The 14,749-nt window shown below is 46.2% G+C and overlaps 1 protein-coding gene across 1 annotated transcript in view; it reads right to left on the bottom strand.

The window, feature by feature from the left end:
- Window positions 1-8,509: 8,509 nt before the first annotated feature.
- Window positions 8,510-14,749, bottom strand: part of LOC132829652 (long-chain fatty acid transport protein 6-like) — a 76,450-nt gene continuing 70,210 nt past the window's right edge. The window contains exons 8-10 of the mRNA XM_060846991.1: window positions 14,331-14,428; window positions 10,886-11,016; window positions 8,510-8,844 (exon numbers count right to left, since the gene is read on the bottom strand). Coding sequence (XP_060702974.1) covers window positions 8,668-8,844; window positions 10,886-11,016; window positions 14,331-14,428 — 406 coding nt within the window. The 3' untranslated portion in view covers window positions 8,510-8,667. The remainder of the gene's footprint in view (window positions 8,845-10,885; window positions 11,017-14,330; window positions 14,429-14,749) is intronic.

The following is a 14,749-nucleotide window of genomic DNA, read 5'->3' as shown; positions in this document are numbered from 1 at the left end:
GACCCCGCCCCCCGGCACTGACCCCGCCCACCGGCACTGACCCCGCCCACCGGCACTGACCCCGCCCCCCGGCACTGACCCCGCCCCCCGGCACTGACCCCGCCCCCCGGCACTGACCCCGCCCCCCGGCACTGACCCCGCCCCCGGCACTGACCCCGCCCCCTGACACTGACCCCGCCCCCTCCACACAAACCGCGCACTCCGCCATCTTACCGCCCGCCTCACTGACCCCGCCCCCCGGCACTGACCCCGCCCACCGGCACTGACCCCGCCCACCGGCACTGACCCCGCCCACCGGCACTGACCCCGCCCCCCGGCACTGACCCCGCCCCCCGGCACTGACCCCGCCCCCCGGCACTGACCCCGCCCCCGGCACTGACCCCGCCCCCTGACACTGACCCCGCCCCCTCCACACAAACCGCGCACTCCGCCATCTTACCGCCCGCCTCACTGACCCCGCCCCCCGGCACTGACCCCGCCCCCGGCACTGACCCCGCCCACCGGCACTGACCCCGCCCCCCGGCACTGACCCCGCCCCCCGGCACTGACCCCGCCCCCCGGCACTGACCCCGCCCCCCGGCACTGACCCCGCCCCCGGCACTGACCCCGCCCCCTGACACTGACCCCGCCCCCTCCACACAAACCGCGCACTCCGCCATCTTACCGCCCGCCTCACTGACCCCGCCCCTGACACTGACCCCGCCCCCGGCACTGACCCCGCCCCCGGCACTGACCCCGCCCCCCGGCACTGACCCCGCCCCCGGCACTGACCCCGCCCCCTGACACTGACCCCGCCCCCTCCACACAAACCGCGCACTCCGCCATCTTACCGCCCGCCTCACTGACCCCGCCCCTGACACTGACCCCGCCCCCGGCACTGACCCCGCCCCCGGCACTGACCCCGCCCCCCGGCACTGACCCCGCCCCCGGCACTGACACCGCCCCCCGGCACTGACCCCGCCCCTGGCACTGACCCCGCCCCCCGGCACTGACCCCGCCCCCGGCACTGACCCCGCCCCCCGGCACTGACCCCGCCCCCGGCACTGACCCCGCCCCCGGCACTGACCCCGCCCACCGGCACTGACCCCGCCCCCTGACACTGACCCCGCCCCCGGCACTGACCCCGCCCCCTGACACTGACCCCGCCCCCTCCACACAAACCGCGCACTCCGCCATCTTACCGCCCGCCTCACTGACCCCGCCCCTGACACTGACCCCGCCCCCGGCACTGACCCCGCCCCCGGCACTGACCCCGCCCCCCGGCACTGACCCCGCCCCCGGCACTGACCCCGCCCCCTGACACTGACCCCGCCCCCTCCACACAAACCGCGCACTCCGCCATCTTACCGCCCGCCTCACTGACCCCGCCCCTGACACTGACCCCGCCCCCGGCACTGACCCCGCCCCCGGCACTGACCCCGCCCCCCGGCACTGACCCCGCCCCCGGCACTGACCCCGCCCCCCGGCACTGACCCCGCCCCTGGCACTGACCCCGCCCCCCGGCACTGACCCCGCCCCCGGCACTGACCCCGCCCCCCGGCACTGACCCCGCCCCCGGCACTGACCCCGCCCCCGGCACTGACCCCGCCCCCCGGCACTGACCCCGCCCCCTGACACTGACCCCGCCCCCGGCACTGACCCCGCCACCGGCACTGATCCCGCCCCCTGACACTGACCCCGCCCCCTCCACACAAACCGCGCACTCCGCCATCTTACCGCCCCCCGGCACTGACCCCGCCCCCCGACACTGACCCCGCCCCCCGACACTGACCCCGCCCCCTGTCACTGACCCCGCCCCCTGTCACTGACCCCGCCCACCGGCACTGACCCCGCCCCCGGCACTGACCCCGCCCCCTGTCACTGACCCCGCCCCCTGTCACTGACCCCGCCCACCGGCACTGACCCCGCCCCCGGCACTGACCCCCGCCCCCGGCACTGACCCCGCCCCCTCCACACAAACCGCGCACTCCGCCATCTTACCGCCCGCCTCACTGACCCCGCCCCCCGGCACTGACCCCGCCCCCTGACACTGACCCCGCCCCCCGACACTGACCCCGCCCCCGGCACTGACCCCGCCCCCCGGCACTGACCCCGCCCCCCGGCACTGACCCCGCCCCCGACACTGACCCCGCCCCCCGGCACTGACCCCGCCCCCTGACACTGACCCCGCCCCCGGCACTGACCCCGCCCCCCGGCACTGACCCCGCCCCCCGGCACTGACCCCGCCCCCTAACCCCACACTGACCCGCGGTCCACGCCCCCTCCGTATTAGCCGCGACCCTCGCTGACCTCGCTCCTGACCCGCCCTCCAGGCAGACCCCGCCCCTTTACTGATCCCGCCCCTCGAAGCTCACTGCGTCAGCACTCACCCCACCCCCGTGCACCACCCCCACCCCCGTCCCCCCCACTCCCTGTCCCCCACCTCCGTCCCTCACCCCCTGTCCCTCACCCCCCCGTCCCTCACCCCCCCTCTGTCCCCCACCCCTCTGTCCCTCACTCCCTGTCCCTCACCTCCCGTCTTTCACTACCCAGCCCCCATCCGCCTGTCCCCCACCCCCCTGTCCTCTACCCCCTTGTCTTTTCCCTGGGGTTGGGGAGTCTAGAACTAGAGGGCATGGTTTAGGGTGAGAGGGGAAAGATATAAAAGAGACCTTAGGGGCAACTGTTTCATGCAGAGGGTGGTGCGTGTATGGAATGAGCTGCCAGAGGATGTGGTGGAGGCTGGTACAATTGCAACATTTAAGAGGCATTTGGATGGGTATATGAATAGGAAGGGTTTAGAGGGATATGGGCCGGGTGCTGGCAGGTGGGACTAGATTGGGTTGGGATATCTGGTCGGCATGGACAGGTTGGACCGAAGTGTCTGTTTCCATGCTGTACATCGCTATGACTCTATAACTCCAATGAAGTCTGTCCCAGTCTTACCATCTGTCTTTGGCATTTGTAAGAATGATTTACATTTTTATATGCGATCTATTTGGCAACATTCTGATAGCACCTTCCTGTACTATCAGTCTGGCTGTAGGACCTGGCTCAGAGGCAGGGCCACTACCCCCATTGCACCAGAAATCCTTGCTGTGGTTCTGTTCGCCGAGCTGTGAGTTTTTGTTGCAAACGTTTCGTCCCCTGTCTAGGTGACATCCTCAGTGCTTGGGAACCTCCTGTGAAGCACTTCTGTCATGTTTAACAGACGAACATGTTCGGCGAACAGAACCACAACAACGAGCACCCGAGCTACAAATCTTCTCCCAAACCTTGAACCAGAACTCCTTCCTAACAGCCATAACAATAGAAAAGCAGTGACAGTGCAGTAGTCGTGACATTCAGAGACAGTTATTATAAACTATTTTCTTAAAGAGACAGTATCATTAGTTAATTGTCATATTTTCAAATGACAACTATATTATTGGCTATGCTGCTTGATTGAATCAGAATAATACTTTTTTACAAAAAATTAAATAATGTACTGCTACCTTGACTATGTCAGAGAATTAATTATTATGATGTCTTTGAAGATTGTGACAAATGTGACCTTTAGCATTATAATTGCAATTGCTGGGCTAGTATTACAATGATATACTGTGTTGATTATGTTGAGGTTTTAAAAATGTTTTACAAAATGGGAGAAGGTGTAGTAACATAGTTATCTGTGATTACAGTTTTATTTTATCTTTGTGGCATTCAGACTTCAACTTATCAGCATATCTTTCCATTTCCTGAGACAACTGAAGTGTCTTATGTTTAATTCATTACCAGCAAATTATATTCAGTAGGAGATACACAAAAGTGATCATGATGCAGAAGTCTAACCGATAAGAATCCCTACAGCATGGAAGCAGGCCATTTGGCACATTGAGTCCGCACTGACCCTCCAAAGGCCATCCCACACAGACCCACCCCCTCACCCTACCCCTATAACTCTGCATATCCCATGGCTAATCCACCTAGCCTGCACATCTCTGCACACTGTGGGCAATTTGGCAGATTAAATGACAGGCTTTGTTATCACTCTACAGTTTTTCACTTTATACTTCTACCTGTTTCTGCCAATCATAAAGATAGGTACAAATACCAAATATCATTATAGTCAATATTCCTAATATATGATGCTATTGACATGGAATATTACTTGCTATGCCAATTGATAGTAAATATTATGACCAGTACCTATTATAACATTTCACTGAGGAGCACAAACCATAGATCAGGGCATTTTTCAGAATCTGCGCCCTTCAGTTTTTGAATCTATTTGACACCTTCAAAATACACTTTATGTGTTGGAAGTAGAGGGAACATTGTTAAAAATGCATAATAATCAGTCAGAATGTAAAGGAACCTTGTTGAACCATCAGACATCAATGACTATTTAACGGTAGTCAGCTTGACATTGATGAATTGCCTGCTGTCCTAATAGACTGCCCTGGGATGCCACACTCCTGGTGGGTGCGAGTGCGTGTGTGAGAGAGAGAGAGAAAGAGAGAGAGAGGGCAGGGATAGGGATCAAGGAAGTTTAACTGCTGAAGCTGACACTGCCTCCCAATCCCTGACCCACTTTCTTCATAATCTCAAACCTGAAAGGCCTCCTACTCATCACTGGATCCCCTGATGTTTTGGCTTGCAGTGGTGATCTCTAGATTCTGGAAGCTGCTAGCCTCCTGTCAAACAGCAGGTTCAGGCACCCCAAGACTTCAAAGTGGCAGACTATGCTTCAGCAAGTAGCTGATTAGAGCTTGATCCAGTGAGAGAGAGAGAGAGAGAGTCCATTCCACACTCTCAAAATTTGGTGACGAAATGGAAATCATAGCCAGTTATAAAATAAGTGTAAAAGATTAGAACTGAGGAAGAGAACAACATATTTATATAGTATTTTAAAACCAGTGACGTACTTTTTAGAACTGTGATTGGTACGGTAATGGAGAGAATGTCATAACCAATACGTACTCAGTAAACACCCACAAACAGCAAGGTGATAATCACCACATAATCTGTTTAGTGGCATTGATAGAGTGATTAATATTGACCAGAATACCAACATTGAAAGCCAGCACGTCTTCAAACTAATGCCATTGGGATTTTGTTTACACCTACCCAATGGGCAGATGGGATCTCTGTGAGTGCAGCATTCTGTCAACGGGAGAGTGAAGTGTCAGCTCAGATATTCATTCTTCAGTCCTGGAGAGAACCTCATGGCTCAGAGGTGAGAGCGCTGCCAAGTGAACAAGGCTGAAACTTTGAGCAGATGAAACTTTTGTAAATAGCATTGTGATGTTGTGGAGATGGTGGCCAAAATTAGTGTTTGGACCAAGTAATATATTAATAGCTAACAGTAGTAATTAATCATTGATATATTATTAGCTAACAGTGGGTTGACAGGTTTGAGGAACAGAATAGTCTATCTGTTTTTTGAGACAGATAGAGGGTATATAGAAAGAGGATAGGCACATGAAATTAGGATAACTGCTTATGTAGAGATGAATACCATGTTTCCATGTTGCAATTCCATTTAATTCTCTTGATAGCAATTGCTCAAATTCACATCCTGCACTCGAAGACAAAAGAGATCAATGCAACAATAGAATTCCACTGTAAGTATGCAATAGTTGGCCAAATTAAAATTTAAAATGGAAACATATCGTTCAGGAATAATACGACATGAAATTAGAGGGAGCTCTGTTTCTGAAATTGACTTCCAAATAGACACTGCTATCTGTAAACAGAATGCATTCCATATAGTTTGTAAAACATGATGTAGTTGACAAAATACTGATTGCAAATACTTTAGGTTCATATTTGTTCTGTGTGAAAACCTCCATAAGCTTGCTATTTTGACATTAAACTACTTTTTCAGAAAGTGTCTTACTACTATAATAACTATTCAGAGGTGTATTAGTAAAAGAGCAGATATTAATTGCATCCTAATGTGCCATCAATTATGCAATTTCTCACAATAACTAATTGGTTTCTGCAGCACTCGGGAGTTTTTAATTATTCACATTGACAAATGATCTCAGCTCCACCCCCAGTGTCTATTTCCAGCACGACTGGTGGGGCTGGTCGGGTCTGAAATGACATACCCCTGAGACTGGGTCTGCAGCAGCTGGTGAGGAAACCAACAAGAGGGAGTAACAAACCTGACCTCATCCTTACTAATCTGCCAGCTGCAGACACATCTATCCATGACAGTATCGATAAGAGTGACCACTACACAGTCCTTGTGGAGATGAAGTCGCACCTTCATATTGAGAATGCCGTTCCTCTTGTTGTGTGGCACTATCACTGTGCTAAATGGGACAGACTTTGAACAGATCTAACAACTCAAGACTGGCATCAATGAGGCACTGTGGGCCATCAAGAGCAGCAGAACTGTACTCCAGCACAATCTGCAATCTCATGGCCTGGTATATCCCCCGCTCAATCGTTACCATCAAGCCAGGGGATCAACTCTAGTTCAATGGAGAGTGTGGGAGAGCATGCCAGGAACAACACCAGGTATGCATGAAAACAAGATGTCATTTGGTGCCACTGGGCATCAGTTGGCTCAAATGGCTGGACACTTTGTTTGTGATGCAGACTGTTGCCAACAGTGTGGGTTTGATTCCTGAACTGGCTGAGGTCACCATGAATGTCCCTACCTCTCAAATTCTCCCTGTTGCCTGAGGCATGGGGACCCATCACCAGCCATGTCTCTCTGTCATAATACAATTGTTCTCTGGGACTATAGCAGGAATATTTATGTGCTATACAGCACAAGCAGCAAGTAATAAACAGAGCTAAGAGAGCCCACAACCAATGGATCAGATTGAAACTCTGCTATCCTGCCACATCCAGTCGGGAATGGTGGTGGACAATTAAACAACTCACTGGAGGAAAAGGCATGCTAACAGTTTAGAAAATAAAGTTACATATAAAATGTGTTTTTATATATAATGTTTTACAGAGATACAAATTAAAATTATTTACAAGACAAGTTAAAGAATATTCTCTGTAGATAATCTATCTTCAGATAAAATGTTAAAAATCACACAACACCAGGTTATAGTCCAACAGATTTACTTGGAAGCACTAGCTTTTGGAGCGCTGCTCCTTCACCAGGTGGTTGTCTGATGAAGCAGCTGTGCTCCAAAAACTAGTGCTTCCAGTTAAACCTGTTGGACTATAACCTGGTGTTGTGTGATTTTTAACTTTGTACACCCCAGTCCAACACCGGCACCTCCAAATTCAGATAGAATGTGTTAATAAAATATAACTGCTGTTAATACCATAAAACTACTTGCTGAGGAAGTGGTCATGAAGAATTCACATGGATATACAATAAGATTCTGAAATAAAAGCAAAATAACACAGATGGCTGGAAAACTGAAATAAAAACAGAAAATGCTGGAAATACTCAGGAACATCGATGAAGAGAGGGTTTCATTTCAACTTTTCTTTCACTCCAGAGGGCAGTGAGCAAATTTCAGAAAGACAAGGTTTGGCAAAACAGTAAACATGAAAGGAACTAGAAACAGAGATGTTTAAGGTCACAATGACTTTGGTGGCTCAGGCAAAGACAAGTTTGGCATGAAACCTGTGGCGACAAGGTCACCATCTGATTTGAGAGTTGCAGTGTCCTGGGGCCTTGGGTCTGGGATCTCTCTGGGTAGCTCTCTGTCTTTGGCAGTAGATTCTATGCTACCAGCCTGCCCTCTGCAACTTTCGCATCTCTCAAACCTTTTTCATACCTTTCTCCTGTCAGGAGTTTTGTCTATGTTGTGGAGAGTGTTGCACCTCAGCACCCAGTACCTGACAGACTTGACCCTGTTGTTAGCTGTAGCCTTGCTTCTGGGCTGATGGATGCCCAATTGTTTTTGATGGCCTCATACCCTGCTCTGTGCCCCGATGATGCTGAGGGTTACCATGCTGTTATGAAGATTAAGTTGTTCTAGCTTAGAGTTCTCTACAAAATGAATATGACCATATGAAGGGCACAAATGATTAGTTACAGGCTTGCATTAAAATTACAACTGTTCTTCTAAAATAGATCATTGTGCATCCTGCTGTAGGAAATTAAAAATCAAATGTGCCTAATGAAAAGGGTAGAGACAAAACAAACTGCAGGTGCTGAAATCCAAAGTAGGCAGGCAGGAGGCAGGAAGAACATAGCAAGCCAGATAACATCAGGAGGTGGAGAAGTCAACCTTTCCAGTGTAACCCGTCTTCAAGTCCTGAAGGGTTACACCCAAAGTCTGCCTTCTCCATCTGCTGGGGCTGCCTGGCTGGCTGTGGCCTTCCAGCCTCCTGCCTGTCTATAATGTAAAGGGGTAGGCATTCCAAGTTTTGAAATTTATATTTGCAATAAAAGACAAGAAATTAGAGTGCAACCATTTTTATAATGCTATGTTGTTCAGTAAAAAATACAATTACAAGCATTTTAACAGTTTAGAAAATCAAGTTACTTATAAAATGTGTTTACATATATATCAATAATGTTTTGTTACAGAGATACAAATTAAAATTATTTACAAGGCAAGTTAAAATATATTCTCTGCAGATAATACATCTTCAGATAAAATGTATTAATAAAACACAGCTGCTGTTAACAGTTATACTATAAAACTATTTGCTGAGAAAGTGGTCATATAGAATTCCCATGGATATATAATAAATGCCCAAATTACAAAACATGGCTCATAATTTTATCTTGAATGACAAAATCTGGTCATAGATTTGCTCTGTCATTAAAATGTAAGATTTCTCAAAAGTATCCAGGAAATACAATGGCTCAGTTATGATCATGGGATTAAATGCTTCTTCTACCAATTTCATTTTTTTTCTCTTGAAGGTTCCAGTCATCTCCATGAATTCCTAAGACAAATAGAAAAGTGATTTTAGTTTAAGTATTTTTGGAGGAAAGTTTCAATATTTACTTTCCATTAGAAAATGTTTTGAACTGTTAATACATAAATCTTGCAGTCTTCTTTACCACAGCCATCAAAATTGTGGCCTGTGATTCCATAGGTACCTGGGACATGCTGCAAGAACAGGAATGAGATCATGTGACGTCTCAGTTTAAAAAATATAATTGCAAACATTCAACATTGTTAATGCCAGAACATCTTTAATTTGCACGTCTACATTTCCTCATTCCTAACAAATATCTACAAAGACTTACCATACAAATCATTATTGATGCAATTCATTAACTGCTTCTTTATACAATTTACAAATCCATGTTTATTTCCTTTTGCATATTTTCACAATCCTCATTTCTAAAGCACAGTGGAAGGATCCTTTGGTCTCAGAGCTTGAAATATTTTACTTAACTGTGTCTATCCTCTATCCCTGGGTTTCTGCACTTCTTTCCTTTACCCTCGCCTCAGTCACACATCATTATCTGTGTCTGCCCACCTTGATCCTACTGCATCAGACACCAGGGTCAACTAGTCCATAACCTCCATGAGTTAGATTTAGCTTCCTGCCACTCCTATTGAATGTAGTCACATAGTGGTCATGGTGCTGCATTAGTCCCTGTAGATGTTGATTTGAGCAATTTACATAATGGCTAGTTATGAAACTAGATTAAATTTAACTGCTGAAAATGTGTTGCTGGAAAAGCGCAGCAGGTCAGGCAGCATCCAAGGAATTTCCTGTTCCTTGGATGCTGCCTGACCTGCTGCGCTTTTCCAGCAACACATTTTCAGCTCTGCTCTCCAGCATCTGCAGACCTCACTTTCTCCTCTAAATTTAACTGCTACTTTGTATGCCAATACGATGAAGGACCTTCTGCACTCACCGGCTTAGTCCTACCCATATGAAGTCTCCGTTTATGTGGTGGTCTTTTAATGCCTTCTGAAGAGAGATGGCATTAGAATCAGTTAACAAAGAAAAATGTCTCAAGTCAGGGGAAACATTTCAAGAAAAATAATTGAATAACATTAGGTTTCCCAGCAGTGGGTCAAGCTTCCATCCTTGGCCCTAACTATTCCTTGTGTGGACTGTGCTCCTCATTATATTGTGCATAACCATGGCATTTGCTTTCACAAACATGCAATTAATACTCAGTTCTCCTTCCTTACCAGCACCTTCCAATCCATGGAAGGGTTAAATTGCTAGTCCAAATTCAACTCAAAGGTGAGCCTCAGCTTTCTCCAACTGAACAACAGCAAGACAAAAGCTACTCTACCTGTCTGCATTACTGTCTATTATGCATTGGAGTTGACCATTCTCTGATTTGGTCCATTATTATCAGATGTTAGTGGAATTGAATCTAACAGCAATGTTGAAGTCGACGCACACTCAGTAACATCTATGTAAGTAATAGAGTGATTTGGGGTGTAATCTTAGAATGCCTTGAATCTCAAGAAAATTGGCATGTGTTTCTCAAACCCCTACTCAGTCCTTCAGAACGTGAACATAGTGAGAACGAAGCTAGCCTTGAATTGTGAAATTGCTTTACTTCAAAGTTATTGAGTTAACAATCATGGTTGGGCATACTTAATTAAATAATTATAACTTTACATTGTATAATAATGACAAGGATGTAATTGATCATGTACCACTGAGTGTGGTGGTCTTGCTTATTTCCTAAATATCTTCCTGCATTCTCTTTTCTGCATCTGCACAGTGCACTGTAAGTTTTGTGTTCTAAAAACACAACTAATTATGTTGGTTCTTGCTTTTGTTGCTATTCTTCACAAATACTTAATACTTTGATCCTCCCTAAACTGTCTTTGCTATGCATCTTTATTGGAAAAACATATTTTTGAACTGAAGATAATAGATAACCTGTGCTGTTTAACTTTGGCAAAGTATATAACATTCATGTTTACTAAATCTAGCTATCTGTTTAATGAGAACCCCAAACTTATGAAGTGTTAAACTGATTCAGGAATTTGTACGTACTGACCTGAATTCTCAGGAAGCGTGGGTAAGCATAACTTGGCAGATATTTCACAACGTGATTGTATATTTTTTCCCCTTTGAACTCTTGACCTGGTTTCAGGATAATAGCTGCCATCCCTACCTTGCCTTCATATCCTGCAGTGGATATATGAAAATGAATAATTAAGATTTCTCCAAATTTAGACATTTTTGAAAAATATACTTAAGCATTTTTCACATGTACACTGTAGGTATAGGACACAAAGCGTGCTGATTTGATCAAATGTAATTTACAATAAATTTAAATTTATTATCTACAAAATAATTCTCATTCATAAAAAAGAAAACAATCATACTCTTCATAACCCTTGGATATCATCCCCCAGCATTCCATATCTGTGGCAGTATGGTCAAACATTTGAAGATATTGATGAGCTAATTTCAGCATCATAACTATAATTGATTCCTGAGCAAGAATAAGCAAACAAAGAACAAAGAACAGTCCAGCACAGAAAGAGGCCCTTCAACCCACGAAGACTGCGCTAACACATGACCCCTTTCTAAACTAAAAACCTTTTGTCTCTACACTGACTATATCTCTCTATTTCCTGCCTATTCATGTATCTATAAAGATGCTTCTTAAATGTTGTTATTGTATTCACCTCTGCCACCTCCTCTGGCAATGTATTTCAGGCACTTACCACCATCTATGTAAAAAGGTTGCCTTTCATATCCCCCTTAAACTTTCTCCCTTTTACCTTACATCTATGTTGTCTAACTATTGACAATACTGCTCTGGGAAGACAGGACTCTAACTGCCCCTTCTATCAATACCTCTCGCAATGTTTTAGACTTCTATTGGGTCTCCCTAATCCTTCAACGCTCAAGTGAAAACCAACAAAGTTCAATCAATCTCTCCTCATAACTAATACCCTCCAAACCAGGCAACATCCTGTACCCTCTCCAAGGCCTCCATGTCCTTCTGGCAATGTGGCGACCAGAACAGTATATCATATTCCAAATATGGCCTAGCTAAACTTCCATACTGCTGCAGCATGACTTGCTAGTTTTAACACTTGCTATCCTGACTGATGAAGGCATGTGCCTTCTTGATCACCTTACCCACTTGTGTTTCCACTTTCCACAGGAACCGTGGACCTGTACACTCAATCCCTCTGTATGTTGATGAATTTAAGGGTTCTGCCATATACTTCCTTCCTGCATTAGGCCTTCCAAAATGCATCACCTCACATTTTTCTAGATTGAACTATATCGGCCGTTTCTCAATCCAAGTCTCCAGCCTATCTATATTCTGCTGTAACCTCTGCCAAACCTCCTCACTATTTGCAGCTTCTCCAGTCATTGTGTCATCTACCAAATTACTAATCAGACCACCTAAGTTATCCTCCATATGATTTATATATATTACAAATAACAGGCATCCCAGCACTGATCCTGCAGAACATCATTGGCCACAGATCTCCAGTCAGAAAAGCACCCTTCCTTTGCTACTTTCTGTCTTCTATGGCCAAGCCAGTTCTGTATCCATCTTACCAACTCCCCATGGATCCTGTGTGACTTCATCTTTTGTATCAGCCTGACGTGAGGGACCTTGTCAAAGACCTTGCTAAAATCCATGTAGACAATGTCAACCACCCTATCCTCATCAATCAGTTTTGTCACTTTCTCACAAAGCTTATTTAAGTTTGTGAAACATGACCTTCCCTGCACAAAGCCACGATGTCTATCATTAGTAAGTCTATATTTTTTTCAAATGTGAGTAATTTCTCTTCCTAAGAATCTTCACCAATAATTCCCTATCCCTGATGTAAGGCTCATCAGCCTTTAATTTCCCAGATTATTCCAGTTACCCTTTTTAAACAAAGGAAAAAACAACATTGGCTATTGACCAGTCCTCTAGGACCTTTCCTATGGCTAAAGAGGACTTAAAGATTTTATACAGGACCTCAGCAATTTCCCACCTTAGCATTTTGGGATATATCCCATTAGATCCTGGAGGTTTGTCTACCTTAATGCTTTTTAAAACATCCAACACCACCTCCCCTTTTTTATATTGACATGTTCTCAAATATCAACATGTTCCTCTCAAGACTCACAATCCACCATGTCTTGCTCCTTTGTGATTACCAATGCAAAGTATTTGTTAAAAACCTCATCTACTTCCTCTGGCTCCATGTATACATTTCCTCGTTTGTCCTTGACTGGACCTACCCTTTCTCTAGCTACCCTCTTGCTCCTTATATATGTATACAACACCTTGAGATATTCTGTGATCTGGTTTGCCAAAGACATTTCATGACCCCTTTTAGCCGCTCGAATTCCCTGTTGGAATTCTTTGAGGCCTGGTGAAAATGAAGAGGAAGAGAAGCAGAGAAACAAAAACAATATACACAGATGGACCAAAAGCCCATTTTTCACACTGGAAAGGTTACTGGAACCCAATATGGCGGCACGGTGGCACAGTGGTTAGCACTGCTGCCTCACAGCGCCTGAGACCCAGGTTCAATTCCCGACTCAGGCGACTGACTGTGTGGAGTTTGCACGTTCTCCCCGTGTCTGTGTGTGTTTCCTCCGGGTGCTCCGGTTTCCTCCCACAGTCACAAAGATGTGCGGGTCAGGTGAATTGGCCATGCTAAATTGCCCATAGTGTTAGGTAAGGGGTAAATGTAGGGGTATGGGTGGGTTGCGCTTCGGCGGGTCGGTGTGGACTTGTTGGGCCGAAGGGCCTGTTTCCACACTGTAAGTAATCTAATCTAATCTAATCTAATCTAATATCACAGAATTAGGAAAGGTTGAACTCCAAAAACAAAGTCAAATATTAAAAATAATTTAATAGTAAAGGCAATAGTAAAGGGAAAAACAGAACAATACAATATTGAGAATTGTGAGAGAAAATCAGAAAAGTAGTTTGAAATAATAAGCTGCAGGTCAATGTTTCTCCAGTTCCCAGTTTCTCCAGTTCTGAGGAAGGGTCACTTGACTTGAAACCTTAACTCTGATTTTTTTCCACATATGCGACCAAACCTGCTGAGCTTTTCCAGCAACTTCTGTTTTTGTCTCCATTCCCCTGTCATCTTCTTCTCAACTCGACCTGCTGTTTTCTCAGGGCCTCTGTGCTTGTAGTGTCAAACTTAATGTGGGCAGCTGAAGGAAGTCCCCAAATGAAATTTAATCCTATGTAAAGTTCCTGTAAACTTCACTGGGGTTCTACACATTCTGTGCTTTCAGAACCCAGAAAAAAACTTTTCTTCTGCTGTGTAACATGGGATTCCCCCTTTCAGATTCTGGTTTTCATCCTCTCATGTTTCTTTCATCCAGTATATACTTGAGAAATACAACACAACTAGCTGACATATAAATGAGACCTGAATGCCATTACTAATGTAAGACTGACATTTTATTTAAAAGTCTGAAATGAATGCAAGACTTTTGACATAACCAGTCTTCACCTTGGACAGCTACTCCATACACATTGGCTTCTTCGACAATGTCCAACATTCCAATAATTTCAGCCACCTCTGTGGTTGCAACATTTTCCCCTTTCCATCTAGAAACAACAGCATTCTGATTAATGGTTATATCACCAATAGGAAAGACTGAGTACACTAAAACAGAAATATCATGGCTGATTTTTTTTCTCTCTCTGTTTGAAGCACTGAGCATTTATTTAATGTAGCTATATTTCCCTGAATGGTAACACATTATTATTCTTTAAATACACAAATCTTTGATGAAGTAAAATGAATTTTGAAGAAAGTATTTAAGCTTGTTTCTGCTTTATGTAATGAAAATAGTTCGAACCTATTCTCTAATCTGTTCATAGGTGAATTTGAATCTGACATTGTATGCTGCTCACCATTAAAAGGTA

This window comes from Hemiscyllium ocellatum, chromosome 2 (genome assembly GCF_020745735.1).
Source record: "Hemiscyllium ocellatum isolate sHemOce1 chromosome 2, sHemOce1.pat.X.cur, whole genome shotgun sequence".
Taxonomy (NCBI): domain Eukaryota; kingdom Metazoa; phylum Chordata; class Chondrichthyes; order Orectolobiformes; family Hemiscylliidae; genus Hemiscyllium; species Hemiscyllium ocellatum.
This window is presented reverse-complemented; position numbering and strand designations above follow the sequence as displayed.